The 23,262-nt window shown below is 35.1% G+C and overlaps 1 protein-coding gene across 2 annotated transcripts; it reads left to right on the forward strand.

The window, feature by feature from the left end:
• The first annotated feature begins 266 nt into the window (after positions 1 to 266).
• Positions 267 to 23,033, forward strand: tmem114 (transmembrane protein 114). 2 transcript variants are annotated; one of them, XM_073944535.1, is made up of 5 exons: positions 267 to 317; positions 920 to 1,217; positions 1,305 to 1,382; positions 17,443 to 17,580; positions 22,287 to 23,033. In XM_073944535.1, exons 2-5 carry the CDS (start codon positions 1,040 to 1,042, stop codon positions 22,514 to 22,516), a joined length of 624 nt encoding a protein of 207 aa, XP_073800636.1. In that variant the 5' UTR covers positions 267 to 317; positions 920 to 1,039; the 3' UTR covers positions 22,517 to 23,033. The 2 variants fall into 2 exon arrangements, with proteins under 2 accessions (XP_073800636.1, XP_017210262.1); XM_017354773.4 differs by lacking the exon at positions 267 to 317 and having other exon boundaries at positions 892 to 1,217.
• The last annotated feature ends 229 nt before the right edge of the window (positions 23,034 to 23,262 follow it).

A 23,262-nucleotide genomic window follows, 5' to 3' on the forward strand; every position in this document is an offset into this window, starting at 1 on the left:
TCTGGGAAAATGCGTTAATAATAAAAATGTGATGATTCAAATAAATGGACATGCAGATATGCACACAGACTTTTAATTTCAGCCAGCCAGCCAGCCTCAGAGCTTCTGATAAATCTGCCTCGTATAAAGTCTGATTTCTTTAAAAATCAGTATTCTTCACTGCCTGATAGATATACGATATGAAGTGGGTCTCAGACAAGAAGCACTGCATTAAATTTCATTTTCCCTGCCATGTCTTTAAAATATGACATTTTATTTTACCCCAGTGTTTTCAATGGAGTGTCTGAGTTTGCCTGCTGATGCTGACGGCACTAGAGGTTACACATTCTTTCATCTCATTTTATGCTTGATCAACTAAATGAATGCTTAAGCCTATTTAACTGATTGTATTTTAATTACGTTACAACATTGATGCTGTAAAAGGAACATTATGTAATTGAAAATACTCACATTAAGGATTCACCGGAAGTTTATCATTGTCTGAAAAACTCTAGCTGTGAATACCCCATTGTAAATGAATACATCTGTGAATACATCATTGTAAATATACTGATAATTATTATAGTATACTGTTTTATCCTAAAACATTTATTGTTAAATACAGTTCTATTATTATGTTTTATTGATGAATGATATGATATTAAATAATATATGATATGTTATTTATATTTTTATTATTATAAATTTTTATTATACAGTATAGTAGCCTATGTATGTTCTTTTTTTAAATGTACATTTTATAAATGCTTTGGCAATACATTTGTAACATTTGTCATGCCAATAAAGCAATTATTAAATCGACTTGAAATGAGAGAGAGAGAGAGAGAGACTTGAAATGAGAGAGAGAGAGAGGGAGAGAGAGAGAGAGGGAGAGAGAAGCTTATTATCGCCCTCTTTTGGTCATACATTCACCCTGTAGAAGCGGGTAACGGATAAACAGCAGCGCATCCAGCAATAGGCTTCCAGATGGACAGCGCTGAGGGAAAAGACACACTCGAACTCTCTGAGGAAGCAAGAGTTATTACCACATTCCGATAAAATGAAGGTTACGTTCACGGGTCTGGCCGGTTTTGTGGCCGTCTTCGGGGTCCTCAGCTTTATTGGACTCGTTCTGGCAATTGGAACTGATTTTTGGTACATCATTGACACTTCTAAGAGGGAAAACAGCTCGTCTGTATCCCTCAGCTCCCATTCTGGACTCTGGAGGACTTGTAACTGTAAGTCACTTTTTGTGTTTGATGTTCTGCTTGATTTCTCTTGCGTGGGTTTTTCATGTGGATGGATGAAGTTTTTCTCTCTTGCAGTTCATAACCAGTGCTGGCCATTTATGAATCCTTTTGGAGCAGGAAGAAACTTGTCAGATTCACAAAGACAGATACTAAGTAAGATCTGTGTGCTATTTCATCCAAGTGGCGTCATTTTGTATCTCATGATTATTTATTTGGAGTTCAGATGCAAAAAAACTTCCTGAAAACCATGGGAGGTTTTCTTCTAAAATTTGTCCAGTAATTTACAATTTGTTGGCAGATTATTTGCATTGCCTTTAAAATGAAATAGCTGACCATAAACATAGGAGGCTAAGAAAATTGCTCATTAGAAGAAAATTTTAGATGGCACTGCAGAGTTTTTTTTTTTTTTTTTTTTTGCATCTGAACTCTTTATTTGTTAAATATAAGCTTAAATCATTCACCCAGATCCAGATGTTTCCAGATGTTTCATGCAATACATGATAATAACACAAAAGCTGTCTGTTTAGTTTGTTTTATATTGCTACAGGTTACTAATATATACTGCATGGCCAAAAAGTCGGTGTTTTGGTATGGTGGATATTTATTGCAGGCTTGTTTTATGCTTGCCAACAATTCTTTAACCCTAATAGATGCAGTAAATAATTAAAATAAAAAATAAGAAGACATGTGACAGTATTCCGAAATGACTGCAAATATTCATAATCAGTCAGCCTGAATCGCACTGAACTTCATTTCTTAAAGATAAGCTTCACTCAGATCTAGATGTTTCCAGATGTTTCACGTGTTACTTGATGATAACATCAATGCTCTCTGTTTAGTTTGTTTTATATTGCTACAGGTTACTAATATATACTGCATGACCAAAAAAATGTGTGTTTGGTCGGATCTTTATTGCAGTGATTGATATGTTTCTGGCTTGTTTTATGTTTGGGTTGTTTTGAAACAGTTGTTTTAACCCTAATAGATGCTGTAATTAGTTGAAATAAAATAATTGTTTTAGAGTTGGCGCCAGTGGTGTAGTGGTTAGTGCGTCGACACATGCACTCCAGTGCTCGCGGATTGATTCAATCACAATGCTCAAAATGTAAAAGAAGCTTCATTTTCAGATGAACTGCCATCAGGCACTCTGAACCGCACTGAAGTCTTGAAAGGAAGTGCTGGAGTAACAGTGACACCTCAGGCTCAGATATTGGTGGATCAGTAAATGTAAGATTGAATCCAAATATTTATGCAATTCTTGATGAATATACATGTTACACTGTAATTAAAACAATGCAGTGATGCACATATCATATTTAAAGCTGATGATGATCCCTAAGTTGTAAGATGTTTAACATGCCAGAAACATGTTAACTGCACCAACTGCTCATAGTTTAAGTATTTGCTTTGCTATTTCCAAATACTACTGCAACTTTATCTATAGTATACTATTAGACTGTGGTTGACAAAGTACACAAACCAAGTACTTGAACATAAGTAGAGAGATATACTAGGTAAATAAAATATTACTCCAGTAGTAAAAGTGCTCAAAAAGTGCCATTACACTATCACTTAAGTAAAAGTATAAATGTTTTTGCCTTCAAATGTACTTAAGTATTCAGTACACTATGATTTATTATTGCTATAATGCAAGTTAACATTTTAAAATAATGGTCTGTTAGTTAATGTAGGTAATGTATTTAACATGAGCTATAGTAGTGAATAATAGCTGAACAGCATTTATTAATCATAGTTCAGCATTTACTGATGCATTAATAAGGTCTAAAGTACTTTTTGGTGCTAGTTAATGCATTTATATGAACTAACAATGAACAGCTTTATTTTCATTAACCAACACTAACAAAGATGATTACACCCTGTAAAATGTATTGTTCATTGTTTGTTTAAGTTAGTAAACACATTAACAAACTTTAGAGGTGCAGTAAGTGATTGTCTTCAGAAACATGTTTTGTTGTGCTGGTTGAAAGTCTCTTCACATTCCAATAGTAATGATTAAAATATATAATGTAGATGTATTTTTATTATATGTATTTTTATATTCTGGGTAGTGCATAAGACTAATAATCTTCATCCAAATAAATATTGTTGTGCTAACATTTCCCATAATTCTGATTATAGCCCTAACTGTCTTTCAGCAAATGTAGATTTGAACAACTGCTCACCCGTTTCACGCAGATCTGCCGATGTGTAATTCATGCAGTCCATGGTCATGTGGACATGAGTGACATTGGTAAAAACAAATGCTGCATCAAAACGTTTTAAAATGCTGAATTAATATTGGAGTTACTTTTGCACGCTGGAGGAAGGATAACACCATGACTGAAGTATTTTTTAGACAGGTAATGTTATGTTTTAAAACTATTTTAGTCTCGCAAAGCTAACGTAGATTGTATTGTGTTCAGAATGGGTTATATGCACAGAAGTGTTGTTCAGAAGTGTGAAATCTTTTGGCGAAAGATTGATCTGACTATTTTCAGCTTTATAAGGTTATTTTTACAGCATAGCTGAAGTAGATTTTTATTTAGTTTAACAACAAAACATTAGCAAATAGCAATATTATGCCTAGTCGTTACTGAGGTGAAGTTAGTTTTATATTCACATTGATTCATTTTTAAACAATAAAATCCTGTAATGCGGCCCCTATATTGTTTACCATGCTACTTTGAATATTCGATCTGAAATAGCATGTAAGCATGGCTTAGTAATAAGTGTAATTCCTGGAGCCCGCTGACCAACCGCTAAGCATACAGTATAGTCGATTTAAGACAAAGCGTGTGAGAGAGTGAGACAGATGAGAGAGTGATGACAAGTTTTACTTTCTTACATAACTGAAAACGTGCTAGATACAGTTTTTGTTGGGTACAGTAGTATTATAAAGTACTAAAAAGTTTTCTAATTGGCGAATGACATGATCTAGTGGGTCTTTGTCATTTTTAATGTTTGCGTTCGCAAGGAGGCGTGGCTTTGGATGCTGACTGGTTCGCATTTAGGCAGATCACCTACTGCACCTTTAACTAATGGACCATTATTTGAAAGTGGTGTTATATTAACACCACCTTACACAAAGCCTATTAAACATCAGTCTAATTTTAATATTTAAAGCATATATATATATATATATATATATATATATATATATATATATATGTATATGTATAGATCTTTTTGTTTTGATAGAACTAATATATTTAATGCAAAATTCCAATTTGCAGTTTCTAATTTCTTATTGGTCATACGAAATACCTTCATTAAAGCAAGACCATTAGATGTATCTCAACTATTACCTATAATTATAACTATATATGTATTATATACATATAGTTATATATTATGACTGAGAGTGGTGGGAAAGTGGACACTACTTATCTTTTTAATCAACCTTCCTTATATTTTGTTTCAAAATGAGCTAATAAATATTTGATTGCAGTTATTTAGTCTGGAAAAATGCATTAATAATTTAAAATATGATGATTGTAGCATGCAGATTGCATCTTAACCATAAAAAGCCTCATCAATTCCGTGCATCCTAATTTATACAGTATGATGCAATTCCACAAATTTGTAGGTATGTGTTTCATATTTGTAATAGGAAGCACTGTCATTTAAGCAGGACCATTAAATGCATCCGAGTAAAAACCAGAAAAAAACACTGAAAAAATAAAAAAACTGAAAAAACACTGGCTTTCTTTTAAGTCTGGCAGAGTTGAGAAACTTGACACATTAATAGGAAGCCAGACATACACAGCTTATTACCAGTAACAGATGCCATATCACTGTTTCACAGTCTAAAGCCTTATAATTACACATCTGTTTAAGGTATTGTGACAATGTGAGAACTAATGCAGTGGCCAAAATTATAAATAATGCCATTTGTTCACTTTTGAAGTTCATAAAGTGATTTGTAATATAGATATAATATATTATATGTATTCACACTCCATAGTTAGAGGCACATAAATATATGAATTTGTTTTTAAAGGAATATATTTTGCCCCCCCCAAAAATAGAAATTCTGTCATCAGTTTAAACCCAAAAGAAGATTTTTTGAAAAATGTTAAAAAACAGCTGTTATTGACTTCCATTGTATTTCCAAGTCCCACATAAACAGCAATCAGTAATAGTTTCTGACATTGTTTGAAATATTAAAGCCAGCTTTATTGTCAATTCTGCCACATGTACAGACTCTGGAACATAAAGCCTGTATACTTATAAAAACACTATAAGATGAATGTAAATATACAATACATACAGATAAGGGCACATAGCAGGTACAGTTGACGTCAGAATTATTAGCCCCCCCTAAATTATTAGCTTTTATTATTTCTGTTTAACAGAGAGAAAAAAAATTTCAACACATTTCTAAACATAATAGTTTTAATAACTCATTTCTAATAACTGCTTGTTTTACCTTGGCCATGATGACAGTAAATAATATTTGACTTGATATTTTTCAAGACACTTTTATACAACTTAAAGTGACATTTAAGGCTTAACTAGGTTAATTAGTTTTACTAGGCAGGTTAGGGTAATTAGGGAAGTTATTATAACAATGGTTTATTCTATAGACTATCAAAATATGTAGCTTAAAGGGGCTAATAATTGTGACCTTAAAATTATAAAAAAAAAATTAAATACTGCTTTTATTCTAGCCAAAATTAAACAAAATATTATCAGACATACTGTTGAAATTTTCTTGCTCTGTTAAACATCATTTGGTATTTTTACAGTATATGATAATAATAATAATAATAATAATAATAATAATAATAATAATAATAATAATAATAATAATATGAGGTCATTGCTGTGGTGGTGTGTAGCAGTTTTGTCAAACTCTGTCCTGGAGCGCTGGTGTCCTCCTGAGTTTAGCTCCAACCTTAATTATTTAATGTATAATATATATTAAGATAATAATATAATAAACAACTGCCTAAAGGTTTTAAGCTATCTTGAAAACACTGCATTCGAAATCGCATGCTTTCATACTATATAGTACGTTTAAAACAGCATGCAGTTGAGTTGTATGCTAAATTCATAGTAATCAAAAACAGTACGTGAGAATTACCTGGATGACCTACTTCCGGTGGGAATATGAAGTGGCCATCCAATAGACACTACACTATCCCATATGAGAGAATTCATGAATGGGAGTAAAGTGATGCAACTTATGCAGGTGTAGGTCATATAATAATGAAACATGGGGAATATAGGTTAGTTACATTTATACTATTCATATATAGAACATACTTTTCTAATGGTGGTGTAGTACATTCAAATGTAGTACCTACTGAGTAGTAGGCGATTTCAGACGGAGCCACTGATTAGCTTGTGTTTGATTAGTGTTGGAGCAAAGCTCTGCAGCACATCAGCCCTCCAAAATCTATTTTGCCATACCTGTTTAATTATCATATTTTGGGTTCTCATTTTTGAGTGAACTGTCCCTTTAAATTCATAGGCTGCTTGCCCAAATTGGGTTTTGTGGCTATTTTACCATGAACGCCATCACGGACAATTTTATACGTTAAGAAACTGAACATAATACCTTTAGATTGCCCAATTATCTTTGGATTGTCATGGAAACACTCTTTAATCAGAAGGCAGAAACATCTGCGGTTGAAACACAGCTGTACCAAGAGCACCGCTGTGAATCATGGCATGGGTTTCAGCATAATATCGCAAGCCCACCTGCCTGTCGACCCCACAAAATTATTTCCCTTTGTTTTTTTTTTTGTATAATCGCAGTGTGGCTGTATAACCCATACTAATGTGCCACATTACTCCAAATCACTCGTCTTTTTAGTGCTAAACATTCACTATAATAATAATCTCTTTTGTTTTAAAATGAGCCAATAAATGTAGAATCTCAATTATAGCCACTTGCAAAATGCATTAATAATTTATATTACAGGAATCAGAAGGAAACTGACATACAAAATGCCTCCAAACCATAAAAAAGCCTTCATATCCATCATGTACATGGCACATTATGAAATCACACTAAACTCGTTCAAGGCATTTGTGCTGATTGCGATTCTGAAGTTCGCATGCTGCATTTAAACCGTGAAACATCTCCGGCATTTTCCACAAGAGACAGTAACAAGGTTGTAAAACTATGATTATCTTAGCTTCAAGACCCCTAAACTAGCTGAAATTGGATTTAGGTTCTGTTCTCCTTTGAACAATAGATTCAATAAATCTGGGTTGCCAGGCGGTAGCTTTGATTAGATAGTAGCCTCTGCTCGAGCTTAGGTAAATTCCCCCCTGAAGGAAGTTCAATATGTCTTTCCACTGTATCTGCGCTGGACTGTTCGCTCAAAAGAAAATCCACAGAGAAACCATAAAAGAAATAGCTTATATGTGTTAAGCGCCCTGTTTATTGAAGAAGAAACTGTGCAGAATACTGTAAGAAACACAAGTGCAACATGAATAATATGCAGAGATGTTCAATCATTTCATGGATAGACACATTGTGGCTGTTCCAGGGTGAAAATAATGCCGGGCCTGATTATAACATGACAGCGCGAGCAACCTTTGATTTGATCGAAAATGACAACTGTTTATTTGCAGAAATCTCCAAACATGTCATGTATGGATCTCAGCCACTTATGATGACTTATGAATTGGGCTTTGCATTAACATAGAAAGCAGACAAAAACTTTCTCATTGTATTTCTCTATAGTGGAAAAATGACAGTCTAAATGACTGCGGTTGTCTGTAGATTGATATCTTATTTCAGCCAAGCAGGTTTTGGTCTATAGTGTTTCCTTCTCATCACATCATTAGTCTTTGGTGGTCCATAGTGAAGCCATTAAAAAAAATCCATGAGCAGCAGCATGCTGTACTATCTTTAATCTTAGATGCACATGCTCCTATACATGTTACTTTTTTTAAAAGTCTTCTAATCAATACAATCTCTTAGGTTCTTTAATGGCTCACAAGAATGCTAGGCAATATAGTGTGTGCGTGTGTGTGTATATAAGCAATATCACATGAGTAGCAGTGCAATTATCCGCTTGTTGAGTCGTAATTTATCTGTGACATATGGAATACTGTTTCCGAGTCCAAGCCCCTACTCATTTGAATTGAGAAAATATTTGTTTATGAACACTTTTTTAGTCCTATCACACATAAAAGTGAATTTTATATAAAACCATAGTGCACACAACAGTCACTGGACTTGCTGCATCACAAATACCAAAATTTTAACAATTTATAAAAAAAATATCACTGTCTGGCTATTGAATATTAGGTATGGATAAATATTTTGTGATCGTGATTTTTGAAAGTATTACATCACTTTGTAAACGTTTATCATTTGATGATTCTCCCCATACAGTTTGATAGAGCGATTGGACCTGGAAGCCGCTTCGTGTGACGTCACACTTAACAAGCGGATTGGTACTGGTGGGAGATGTGCGTTGTAACCTAAATAAACCTTAGTGTCCCACTAGTGACAATATACAACCACATCGCACCGCTACAAGTGTGATATTGCGGTTATACAGCAGTTCATTGGCATAATCATGTATATAAAAAAAGAAAATCAAACACAAAATCCTTTTGTATGAGGAACTACTTTCTTCCACCATTCATTCATATCTGCAGCTGAAAGAACAGCAAAAACTGTTACTACTTCACAAAATGTCACTTTAGAGCTAATGTTAGTATTTGAATGATTCTCTAGCTTAATGTCTAAAGCAGGGGTGCTCAATCCTGTTACTGGAGATCTACCTTCCTGCAGATTTCAGTTGCTACCCATATCAAACACACCTGAACCAATTAATTAGGACCTGAACACCACTTGATAACTACAGGCAGGTGTGTTTGATATGGGTAGCAACTGAAATTTGCAGGACGGTAGATCTCCAGGAACAGGAATGAGAACCCCTGGTCTTAAGTGATGACAAAACAGGTGATTTTGCTCACATTTTAAGATTGAAGGCTCAATGACATGAAATGCCAGCAGTCTACAGAGATTTTCCATTATTCGTCTATGGTATAAACACAGCACTACAACATACAAAAGAGAGAGAGAATGACTTAGAATGACATTTACCTGTTTAATAATGATTTTATCAGCATGTCACCCACAAATCGTGGCTTAGCAACCGTAGTTGCGTGCAGGGGCTTTCTCAAGCTTTCAAGCGAAGAAAACAAGCCAAAGTGTTGTGCACATGGATTTTGCAAATCTGACACCCGCTATCCTTAAAGTTTAGACGGGGTGGGGGAATTTTTTCCCTCTTCAAAACCTAAAACCCAAGGGGAGAAATTCCAGCGTTGACCAAACTCTGTGAGGGGTGCTAAAGGAGCGGAGTTAAGTTGATTTTGTTTTGATATTCCTGACACATTCAGTGATAAACAGCAATAACTCACACACCTCTTACCCTAAACAGATCTAAACTGTTTCCTACAAAGATACAAAGCAGGTTGTTTCCCAGCTGTCTTTTTCTCTTTTTTCACTTTTTTACATATTATGAGCAATGCTCTGTTTAAGCCTTTGCCATAGTAGTCATACTAATAGCAGTCATATTTACATCTGTTTCAAGTTACGAATATTTGAAATTACATATCAACTGAACAAAACTGAGAACTTGCGATCAATATACTTCTCCTTTAGCTGTTTTTCAGTCAGTTATAACCCTCGTTCCCATGTCAGAGCTACAATGTTTTCGTCGGTCTTTTGGAGATTTAATCATTGTTGTTCTTTTTCTTCTACATTCTGGTGTTGAATTAATATTTGCTGGTAGGGAAAATCTATTTGTGCACTTCTGCTATTTATACTTTGATTTGCATTTCGATTTATTTATTTCTTCCACTAATAATTAGAATAGAAACTGGATAAAGAGCACACAAACATGCTGACAGTTATAGGTAACTTACTGTACATTGTTATGGATCACTAGCTATGTTTCCATCCACACATTTTTATGCGCATTTTGGATATGTGCATTAAAAAAAAGGTTGATGGAAACGTCAAGATGCACATACTGTATATTTTGAAAATACGCAAAAAAATCTTGCGCAAAACTGAGTACGATAAACTTTTTATTCGATAAGAAAAGATGCACATAAACTGCGATGGAAACACTTTAACCGCACAAACTTCAGCATGCACTTTAAAAAAGGTCATGGGATTTCGCTAAAAGAGATCATGTGATGATAAAAATGTGTGTGAACAGACAAACCAGCAGGCTGAGCACATTGTAAAACATCTGAAATGTTGTTTTGGCCATTCTAAAACACCTTACCATTTCAGTATTAATGTTATTAAATTATTAATGACCTCCAGAATCAAGAGCGTATGTGCTCCACGTCTGACACCTTCAAACGCCACCGCGCGTTTACTGCATGTTAGGGTTGCTTTCTGAGGTACAAGTCATTTATTAGATGAAGAGAAGATTGACGCAGCTTCTCCTATCGCAGCAAATTCAGTTTTTACTGTTGATATTTGGCGCCAGTTAATAAGGAAGTGACGATTTTGTTTGCTTTGACTCGTTGGATGGAAACGCTGCTTTATTTGCATGTCTTTAATCCGATAATCCAGTTTTGCGCATAAAATTAATTCACATTTTTGGATGGAAACATAGCTACTGATGCTAACATTTGGCACAAATCCATCAATTTCCCATTTCTGGCTGTTCTTTCTATAAATGAATGATGTAGAAGTATAGTGTCCATCTGTGTTTCCTCGTCAGTTAGTAAGTATATTTCATTGCACAACAGTTAGTAAGTATATTTCATACACATTGTAATAGACTGCCAGGCATGAAAGCTTGACAGCCATAGCAACAGTAAATAAGGTGGGCGGGGCTTACGGAAGGGTCAATTACTCTGAGTTTTTCTCATTGAAGGGCTTATTATGTGCTCTCTGTCACCATCTTGTGGATGAACAATGTCAATCGTCTTTGCTCTGCTCAATGTCAGGCTAATTGATGCCAATGTGCTCTCTCTCTCAGAAATTATAAATATTTTAAATAGGCACTATCTGTCATGGTTTCGGGGGGTGAGGAAAGGAGCGAGGACCCAAATGCAGTGAACCAAGGACTTATTATATCAAAACAGAAATAAAACAACTAAAATAACCCTGTGGGGGAAAAATACAAAAACGTGACTAAACTAACTGGACTTAGTTTAGCTAGACAGACTGGAACAAGACTGATAAAACATCCTCAAATGATGAATGACAACATATGGTGCCACTAAACAACACTTTTATGAAGACAAGAAGCAGCACAGGACAGAGCACACTAGGAGAATGAATAGGGAAGACAAACCAATGAACAGAGAGGTGGACAGGTGAAAATAATAATTACACAACTTTATTGTTTTTATGTTCAAAACATGTAAATGTAAAAAAATTAAATCCTTCATGTTTGTTTCAACTCAAATCGATTGTGTGGAATCCAGCATTTTTACAGTGCATATGTGAGCATATTTATAATTTACAGCGAATACACACTATATTGCTGCACATTCTTAAATATATAAACAAATTTTGTGTGTGAGAAATATCTTATGTTCACCAAGATTGCATTTTCTTCTGCTAAAGTTCAGTGAAAATATATAACAGTAATATAATTTGAAATATGTTATATTTTAAAATATAAAACTCAATGACTTTTGGGTCACATGATCCTTTAGAAAACATATATTTTCATTTTTGATCAGTGCTGAAAACATATTAAAAAACAGAAAATTCACATAAACAGCTTTTAATCAAATTTAGTTACATTACACATGTATATACTGTCATATTTGATCAATACAGTGTATCTTTGTTTAATAAACGAATTGTCTTCCAATCTATTGATTTACCTTACATTAACTGTACACGTCTACAGATCATGTTCAGCAAGTAATATTCAGTTGGAAAGAAACTGCACTTGCAAGGTTAGAAACGTCAGCTTCTCAGCATGAGTCTGACATAAAAAAATAGGAACATTCAAACTATCAAATGTAACAGTACAGAAAGCCTCGAGAGCTGAGATTTGACTACTCCAGCCTACACAAATAAAATCAATTTAGCTTTTCACACGCACACTCCAGTGCGTCTTTGGATAATGATAAGCTAATTGTCATTACCTACTCAAAAGTCCATAAGGATTTAGTCATTATGACCCCAGTGGTGCATTTAAATGACTTGAATGGAAGCCTATGACGAAAAAAAAATCTTATTATAATTAAATGTAGAGGTATATGACCTCATCAAAATTCTATGGCACAAATTGCAATTTCCTACAATAGAGCTTTTCACACCACATTTAACCCCAGGTTAACACAATTTAAAACCTGCTTCTTTCAAAAAGAAAAGTCTAAGAATACAAATTTGCTGGTATAGTTCACACAAATGTGAATTTACTAAGCATTTAGTCACCCTATGTGTTTCATTCTTTTGATAAACATAAATGAAGATAATTAGATAAATGTACACTAAAATTGCTGGGTTGTTGGGTCAAATGTGGACAAACCAAACAAACAAAACAGCACTTTTCTGTCTCTGGACTGGAGTTCAGACTGTATTTATAAATTCAGCTACAGTATGCGCTCATGAAGGGAAAAATACTATCAGTCAGTAGCTGATTAATAAAATCTTCCTTTTTGTTCTACATAAGAAACTAAAACAGGTTTGGAGCCATCGGAAGATGAGTAAATTATAAATTCAGCTAACAAACACTTTTGCTTTCAGAATAAGATGAATTGATGAGGATGCTAGAAGTGGTGATGCTAGAATTGGTCAGACATGTGCTGTGTCTGACCAATGAGGTCAAACTGCTGGGTTTCATCATTTTTGAATCCATTCAGCTGATCTCTGGCTCTGTCGGGAGGACTTTTAGCTTAGCTTAGCATGAATCATTAAATCTGATTAGACCATTAGCATCTCCACAAAAAAAAAAAAAGTTTTGATAATTTTCCTATCCAAAGCTTGATTCTGTTCAGACGTTTCAAATGTTATCACTCGGTTGAATGGGCATTATGTGGTTATCAGCTGATAAATATGAGCTAGTGGTAGGCACAGAAGGCTGTTATCATCCATTCAAACGGTTAAACTTTACAGATCTGGATCTGGAGTCCTCTCTATTAATATAGCTGATTGACTATGAAAATCATTTATATAATTTAACTAAATTTCCCATTAATTGAAGTTTATTAACATCTACCCCTACCCCAACCCTAAACCCAACCGTCACAGAAATGTAAAAATAGATCTCCATCTGGAGTCTTTTTTATTAGTTGCTGATTAACCATGTGAACAGATGATAACAGTCTTCTGAGCCTACCAGTAGGCGCAGAATGCCCCTACTGGACCATATCTATCAGCAAATAACCACTGGTAACGCCTATTCTATCGAGTGATAACGTTCAAATCAGGTGTTCTGTTAAAGCTTTTTACACTTGAAATTGTTAACCCTATAAACAAAATCCTGGGTTATCTTTAATCACATTTCATGTCGCTCATACTATACCTCGGTATTTATTAACAGATGTTTCAAATAGTACATTCTTAAAGCCCTGGTTAACATTCTTATTCACATATTTGTGCAATCACACATGAAGTTTATTCATAAACTAATTTCAAGAGGATCACCTGCTTATGATTGGTTGCAGCTGGTCCTGCATTATCTAATTTATGATTCACCAATCAGATGATTTCAAAGCCACTATAAATACCCTAAGATTTATTTGACAGTCATCTTCATTTTGAAGAATCCCCCCATTTACCCCTACTCCTTCTCCTTTCCTAGATGGGTGGCACGGTGGCCCAGTGGTTAGCACTGTTGCCTCACAGCTAGAACGTCACTGGTTCTGGTCCTTACCAAGCCAGCCGACGTTTCTGTGTGGAGTTTGCATGTTCTCCCTGTGCTCACATGGGTTTCCCCCAGGTTCCCCGGTTTCCTCCCACTGTCCAAAAACATGCAACTTAGGTTAATTGACTAATGCAAATTGGCACCATAGAGGTGCACCTAGTAAGTAGTTATCTCCTAAGAGCAATCACTACCTGTTCATTAGCTACTACAGCAGGGGAGTTCTCGGGATCTACCTGAGCTCAAACTCCCCTCTTGTCCTGCAAACGGGAGGGAGCCCATGGGCTGGAGGATCTTATGAGCTTAGGGTTCTCCCATGGGACAGCATGCCAAACAAGCTTTATAATCAATCATCAGCTAAGTGTGAGCTCTTGAATTGCTATTTGGATGAACAGCAGGCAATCAGCATCTCTGCTTCTAAAAACATGACAGACTTATTTGTTTTTAAAGTAAAACTGCTTTGGATTTGAGACTAATGAGCAGTGCTGTGTGTAAAATCTAAGTTCTTTTAACTCAACGCTGCATGCTACACTCATGTGCGCATCATGTCAAAAGACACTGGGCTGGACGATATTGGAAAAAACTGACATTAATGTTTTATTTTTCTGCGATACATATTGCGATATTGAGTATACTTTCACTAGATGAACTGATCAGCTCTTTTTGGAAATAGTTTATAATTTTAGATTGATTGGGTTGACTGTAGTTTAGTGCATCTGAATGAATTAAATGAACCCAAATCACTAGCAGTGACAAATATAGAGGAGCAAAAATGCAATTGAAATGCACCGAATTTTATGGTTTTCTCTGGGAGTCTAGCAGGCAAAATATCAATAAACAAATATCACTATATAGTCTACATCAAATAAATACAATTAATCTATCTTAAAGTTAAAATGATTATAATTATTAGCCTGACTGTTTTAAACTGGCTTGAAATGCTCACAGACCTTAAAAACAAATGCATAGGATAAACATGATGGTTAACTTTATTAAAATTTTTTCAACTTTGGTAACTCAACATTGCAGATCCTGTGATGTGACTATTGCGGACGGGCCCATTGCGATATCGATATATATGGGTTATCTGAAATGATATATTGCATAGCCCTACACAAGACACAATCCTGATGGTCATGCACATTCGTCAAGTGCATATTTACATTAAAAACAATGTAAAAACAGAGCATTGGAATGGGAAACAGAGTTTCATATCTTGCAACAACAGCTAGCTAAGCCTTACAAGATTTGCAAAGGCACGAAAACAAAGACAAAATTGCAAACGAATGACAACAAGGAGCAAAGTATGCCACCCTATAGCATCTCCTGATCTCTCCTGTTTACACGTCTTCCATCTTTTAATATGTCCTACTTTTCTCTCAGCTTTTCTGTTTGCATGATGTGTTTCCCATAACGGACATAACATGAGCCTTGGATTTTGATTGCCAAGCATTCAGCAGCAACAAGCAAACAACCCACCTGTTTCACATGGAACAAACTTATTGTTGTACCACAATGCAGAGTTAATACCACAGATACGGTGCTAATTGCTCCACAGCAGGGTTTCATACTAAAACTATTTTCAAATTAAAGGTGTGAACAGTATCTTCACCCTGGGTTAAAAGCAGTCTTTAGAACGATTTAAAATGAGAAGTTGCTATTCTCTAGGCTGATTTTCTAGGAACTATACTCTCATTCTGCCTTTATAATCAAGGGACTTTGCTGCCATACATGGCTGCAGCAGGGCACAATGCTCTCATGCTGTATGGTTACCTAGTTACCTAGCTGGCTGGGGACTATTTTCAGGCAGTATGTAATACAATTGCACATTCCACAGCCATGGTATGGCCGCAAAGTTCCTTGATTATTACGCCAGAATGAGAGTTCCCAGTTAAATTCACCTAAAAATATTTTTCTTTTTAAATAGGAACATAATCTGAACTATTTTTAATCTAATTTTGAGAAAGATGCTAATTTTCTAATTAGATTCAATGGATTATGCTAAGCTAAGCTAAAAGTGCTCCCACTAGACACAGAGATCAGCTAAATAGATTAAAAAATAGTAACTCAGCTGTTTAACTCTAGGGGTGATTATTTCCAAATAAATCTCATCTTACCCAGACATGCTTAATGATGTTCATGTCTGGTGACTGGACTGGCCAATCCTGGAGCACCTTGATCTTTGCTTTCAGGAACTTTGATGTGGAGGCTGAAGTTTGAGGAGTGCTATCATGCTGAAGAATTTGCCCTCTCCTGTAGTTTGTAATGTAATGGGCAGCACAAATGACTTGATACCTCAGGCTGTTAATGCTGCCATCTGCTCTGCAGATCTATCACACACCCCTATACTGAATGTAACCGCAAACCATGATTTTTCCTTCACCAAACTTGACTTTCAAGCCAATATTATGAATCAAATTCCAAATACTCAGGATTAATTGTTAACCTATAGGGTAATAAAGCAGCTGGGTCATTTTCAAGCCAACCGGGTGGTTGGTTTTGTTCAAATTGTTCCCAGTTTAGGTTGAAATAACCCAGCATTTTTGTTGCATTTAGCTGGGGACTATTTTTAGGCAGTGTGAAATATCATTGCACATCCAGCAGTCATGGTATGGTTGCAAAGTTCCTTGATTATTACTCCAGAATAAAAGTAATTCCTAGTCATTTTCACCCAGAAAATAGCTTTTCATTGAAATAAGAAAATTATCTGAACTGTTTTTAGTATTTTTTTTAGAAAGATGCTAATGGTCTAATCGGATTTAATGACTTATGTCAAGCTAAGCTAAAAGTGCTCCCACTAGAACTATAAATCGGCTAAATGGATTAAAAATGGTAAAACTCTGCTGTTTACTCTAGGGGAAGCTATTTACCCCCAACAATGTTGATTTATTTCAAGTCAGTATTCTAAAACTAATTATGAATACTCACCATTAATTGTTAGCCATTTTCCATTTTCCATTTTTCCATGAGCCATTTTCAAGCCAACCCAATGGTTGGTTTTGTTCATATTTTTCCCAGTTTAGGTTGAAATAACTCTGCATTTTTGTTGTGTAGGTAAAGCCCTTTCACATTTGGGAACAAACAACATTAGAAGCTCTTTAAAATGGTCCTGATAAGCCTCATTTATATTCAAATAGAAGCAACAGTTCAATTTTAAAAAAAAGTTTTGCATTCGACAGATTAATTAAGAAAATGAATTGGACTCAATCCCCAAAAACTGCACCGAATTTCCTAACAGCTTCATTCGTCTGGCTGTGATTGTTTTGCTTTGGGAAATAGCGATTTCCCAATTAGTCCAATTAGCCTGACCGGCTAGAGAAAGAATGGGTATGAATGAGCTGAGATTTGGAGCACCTCCACTGACACCTTGAGCCCTCTTCTCTCTCCAGACATGCAGGGAACGTTCATCATCCTGCTGCCGCTCAGCGTGATCCTGCTGTTTGTTGGAGGAATGCTGGGCTTCATCAGTTTGCTGGCACGAGCGTATGTACTGCTGCTGCTGACCGGGGTGCTGCTTCTTTTCGGTGGTAAGCAGGACCATCGCTTTCACCTCTGTTTGATCCTCCTGTGCTGTGCATGCGGAGCATTTATTCTGCTCACGGCATGCCTGACTGAACATCTGGAGCTGTAGACAGTTTTCATAGTAATGAACACAGCTCAAATCATAAACCAGATGGATAAAAAAACATGATGCTGGATTTTAAGAGATAAGCTCAAAATCGTTGACTTAGTAATTGGTGGTTTATTTTGCTGTGGTGACTCCGGATAAAACTAGGAAATAAGCTGAAGAAAAATGAGTGAGTGGTTGCCCTAGTATTTGTATTTTGTATTATTTATTCATTCATTTTCTTTTCGGCTTAGTCCCTTTATTAATTAGGGGTCGCTACAGCGGAATGAACCGCCAGGTTATCCAGCATATGCTTTATACAGTGGATGCCCTTTCAGCTGCACCCAGATGCCCTTTCGGAGCACCCAGATGAAAACCACTGAACACGGGGAGAACATGCAAATTCCACACAGAAATTCCAACTGACCCAGCCAAGGCTCAAACCAGCGATCTTCTTGCTGTGAAGCGACAGTGCTACCCGCTCACCTAATGTTTACACTATATTATATTATTTGCTAATTAACCTCCTCATGTGGAACTCTGAATCTGTGTCTCATTTCAGAGTCTGCTACTGTCCACCGGAGGTTGTATTTTAGTCACAGGCACTTGCTTTGAGTGCCTTCCTGACTGAATGAACGAAATACGACGTTTCCCATGAAGGCAACTTCAGTGCTGAAAAATAATTGGCTAAACTGGCATTGGGCGGGTTAAAAGAACCAAAACAAAGACAGCCATTCCGGAAAGTAACTCACATTTTCAAAGCAGAATGTCTGACTTCAGCATTGTTTTTCAAACAAGAATTTTCACTTAGCATGTTTTTTTAATATCTGCAAACATATTATTATATTTTTATGCTTTAGAAGAGTCAAAACTTACATGCAGCACCTTTAATTGTCAGTTGAAAGTTAACAGCCATATTACTGTATGATCAGTAAACTGAAAATGTTGTTATCTATTTTTTTTCTAGAATTTATTTAAAATAGAAATATTTTATAAGATTATAAATGTCTTTATTTGCCCTTTTTTTCTCAATTGAATACATTCTTGCAAACACAAAAATTGCTGATAAGGATCAAGTGACACTTACGACTGGACTGGAGCTACAAATTCAGCTTTGCATCGCTCTTTGAAAAATAAATGTAATACACGTATAAAAGCAGCAGTTTTTCAGTCGGTATGTCAGATTGTCAGTAGACCCAGAAGAAAATAGCAGAAATTGCTGCGCACCGTAATGGTTTTCCAATTGGCCAAGCACATCCTTATGGCAGTCCCTATTTACTGCAGTAGGCAAACTAAATCACACAGCTTCAACACACATGATTGAGTTATTTATGTTGAAGAATAAAAAGTGAATGTCTCCTCCAAAAAAAGAAAAAAAAATGCTCATAGCAGTCCTGTTTTTACCTAGCGTTCATGCTTGAAATGCTGGTGTTTGTTATGCCGGTTTTTAGGATCCATTTGCTCAGGTCATTTTTTTTTGCATCCTTTTCATGATATAACTTTAGAAATGGGTCTTGAGATCTTTAACAATAGATTTCTATTGGGAGTCATTTCACCGGTGCTGCTATATTATACAGACACTGATTCATGTTTAAAAAGGAAATACCATACTTTCCTGCGTCATTCATGAAGTAATGCAGGTTCTCTCGAAGTCTTTCTCAGGATAAAAGCCTTTCAAAATTCACTCGGTATCTATGGCAAAAAAGCTACTTTTTAAAAGAGAGCTACTACTAAAACCACCTTGAACTTAATCAAACATGCACTCATTGTAATGCAGCGATGCCCCTAAATGTCACCAGATTAAAGTTGAATGAATGAACTTCTTGGAGATTGTTCATAAGCCCTTTTTCTTTAAGATACCAGCAGGAACTGATGGGCTCTGATGATGACGGTCCTCAAAATCAGGGACTTTTTAAAGTGAAAATATTACCAGCATGAATGAACTGCATTAAAGTTCAATGATCCCCTTTGTGGTGAGTTGTACAGTATTAGACTCTCATTGTATTGTCATTGATGGATTGATGGAGGAATAGAATGCTGCTTTTTTTTTTGCAGCTGATGAATTCTAAAAACACTGACATGACGATCAGAATCTGCATAACTTTAATGAGTTATTTATTTATCCTAATTGGTAGACAAGTTGACACAGATTGTCTAGTGGTCAGTGTGCTGACATATTTATCGCAATTTTAGTGTGGGTGTCCCGAGTCCTGATTCGTGTGCCATTCCCAATTAATTCCAGTCTGTTTCCAATTTCCCTTCCTGTCAGTTTCAGATCCTGTCAGTTTCTCCTGTGCTATCACAACTAAGACAAAAATGCTACAAATTAAATTGATAGACAAGAAAACTGCAGTGCTTGTTTAAAATAAACTAATTAAAACAATACTTAAATTATGTGATGTTGTGCATGCCAATATAGATATTAATAGCATTAGCTGATGTTTTTTTTTATCCCAGTGTAGGTAACGTATATGTACATTTAAAATTAAGCTGTAAAATAGCAGTTTTCTGTATTTTGGGATTCAAGTTTTTTAATTTTTTTTATAGCATGTTGTTTATTTATGCTTTTAAATTGCATCATGGGAACTTGATGTATATTTTAACAATTTTTAAGCTCGAAAAGTTTTGATGAGTGACTTTTATTAACATTTTTTATATTTTAAAGTCATATATTGTCTGGATTGGTGTTATTACAGTACAAAAACCTTGTAATAAACTGGCAGTACATCTTCTGCTATTTTACAGTTATTTCTTTAAATGAAGAGTTCAGATGCAAAAACCTAAGTATCATCTGAAAATTTTCTAAGCCTCCTTCGTTAATGTTGAGATATTTTGCTTTAAAGACCAAGAAAAGGACTCTTTCTTTGCCATAAAAGTGATATTACTGAACATACACACAGGAGCCTGATAAAAAAATAAAATAAAATAAATTTTAGAGGTACATTTCAGATGGCAATTAGAGTTTTTTTGCATCTAAACTCTTCATATAATACCTCTTATACACATAACATTATTTCAAACTACTAAAATAAAAGTTAACTTTTATAAAATGAAAGTCACTTTGTTAAAGTCTAGAGTTGAATTTGGTAAAATCAAAAGTTGACAGAGCAAAGATCAAGGTCCCATAATGCAATTCACAGCCATAAATAAATAGCAAACACTTGTCAATCACTTTTCAATTTTTACTGCATAGTTCTCTATATAAATGGGTTCTCTTTATTTTTCTTATTTTTTTAAATAGTATTTTATTTTTGTTTGTGTTTTTTTGGTTCTACATTGCCAATTGATTCAGTTTTTAATATGACTATATTCTTATAGGTTTATATTAGCTACTGCTGACTAAGTGAATTCATGCTGCAGTTTAACTGATATCAAAATTGATTTCTTTTACATAAAATAACAACAAGGTGCCATGTTTTAGACATGTTCATATTAATTTTGATATCACCAATATTAATGTTTTAAGTTTTTGGTGGAATAACCTTAATTGAAAAAAAAAAAACTCACGATTTTACACTTAACTGACTGATTCTAAATCGTGTTTGGCATGCTGTCCTAGGAGAGAGCTCGGAGCTCATCAAATCTTCAGTCCCTGGGCTCCCCCATTTGCAGGGCGAGAGGGGAGTTTGAGCTCAGGTAGATCTTGAGAACTCCCTGCTTATTTATGGCTAATGACAGATTATAGGGATTGCTATGGAGATATACTGCTGGTAATGAGCTCATTTGGTTTGGTCAATTCACCTATATTGCATTTCTGTAGACTCTGGGAGGAAACCAGAGAACCTGGCAGGAAACCCACACAAGCCTTACAAAAATACTTATTTTAGAGGAAATTTTCAGATGGCATTTATCATCTAAACTCTTTATATATTACCTCTTATATATTATATTATTTCAAACCACACACGAGCACAAAAAGAACATGTAAACTTCGCACAGAAACATTCACTGGCCTGTTAAGGATTTGATCCAGTGATATTCTTGCTGTGGTGTAACATTGCTAACCACTGGGCCACTATGCCATCATATTAAGGAAAAGGGAGGAGTAGGTGTGGAACGGGGGTTTCTTCAAGGTGACGATAACTGAGGAAGAAACTCTGGCTATTTATAGTGAGTTAGGAATCATATGATTGGTGAATTATGCATTAACTAAAGTGGGACCAGCTGTGATCAATCATAAGCATGCGCTACTCTTGAATTTAGTTTTTAAATAAACTTCACCAAAACAAAACAAAACATTCATTCATTGTATGCAGCGGATGACCTTCCAGCTACAACCGTTCTCTGGGATACACACTCATTCACACTCATATACTACAAACAATTAAGTCTACCTAATTCACCTGTACCACATGTCTTTGTACTGTGGGGGAAACCGGAACTGACCCAGCTGGGGCTCGAACCAGCAACTCTCTTGTTGTGAGGCGACAGCATTACCTACTGTGCCACTGTGTCGCCCAAAGCAAAACAAAGCAAAGCAAAGCAAAACAAAAAAATTATAATAATTAACAAAACAAACAAAACAAAAAAAGAAAATAATGCTCTTAAAGATAAATTTATATATTTATGTATATTGTTATATTTTTTGTTTCTCAGTCCACAATTTATCTGCTCTGTTCCTCACAGCTGTGCTCTCATTGGCTGGCATCTGTGTCTACATGGCGTATTCTGCTGCTGCCTTCAGAGAGGCCGTGGACATATCTGGACACAAGACCCTGCAGGACATCGAGATTTACTTTGGCTGGTCTCTGATTCTAGCCTCTGTGTCTTTTGTTGGAGAACTGTGTACTGCTGTGGCTTTCCTGCTGACCTCAGTCAAAGTGAGCCAGCAGACCAATCAGGAGCAAGACGAATAACAGCTATCCCACATGAACTCAATCAGGACTGTGCTGAGGACGGCACCATGTGAGGGCATTGAAAAATGACATACAGTACAAACACTGAAAATAAAGTTGATGTTTACATGTATATTTTTTATCTTTTAAAGGAAAATGGAAATGTCAGCACAAATTTATTTCAATGTTCTCCATTGAAGGATTAATTCAGCCCAAAATGAAATTGGCTGTTTATTTATTCAATCTTTTTTTTATAGGGTATCCAAAAAGGTGATGCAGCATCAGCTCACATACAGTATATTGTAAAAGTCATAGGTAATCATTTTGACTGTCAAAGTGCCATTAATGTTTCATCACCATCACAATTTCAAAAAATAATAATAATGAACTATAATAATAAATAAACATTTTATAATATTCTACTGAAGAAAAATATATACTACATCTTGGATGGCCTTGGTTAGGTTTACTGTAAACCGTATGACCTTTAAGGGCAAATTACAGATTTAATGTTTGTGAATTACATAACGTTTGTGTCAAGAAAAAAAAAACTATGTTAAATGAATTGTTAAAAAATTATAATAATAATCCATGTCCAAAATTATGAAATATCAGAGTGACGCTAAAAATATCCCATTGAATAATGATTTTATAACGGTGGTTTGTTATGTAGACAATCAGATATATATATAGGATATATGGGATATATATATATATATATATATATATATATATATATATATATATATATATATATATATATATAT

The sequence above is a fragment of the Danio rerio genome, chromosome 3, assembly GCF_049306965.1.
Source record: "Danio rerio strain Tuebingen ecotype United States chromosome 3, GRCz12tu, whole genome shotgun sequence".
Taxonomy (NCBI): Eukaryota; Metazoa; Chordata; class Actinopteri; order Cypriniformes; family Danionidae; genus Danio; species Danio rerio.

Bases quoted from the DNA above. Each gene is read 5' to 3' on its own strand.
- tmem114 (XM_073944535.1), top strand. From the start codon at position 1,040: ATGAAGGTTACGTTCACGGGTCTGGCCGGTTTTGTGGCCGTCTTCGGG. The intron at 1,218-1,304 runs GTAAGTCACTTT...TCTCTCTTGCAG, and splicing joins ACTCTGGAGGACTTGTAACT to TTCATAACCAGTGCTGGCCA. The intron at 1,383-17,442 runs GTAAGATCTGTG...TTCTCTCTCCAG, and splicing joins TTCACAAAGACAGATACTAA to ACATGCAGGGAACGTTCATC.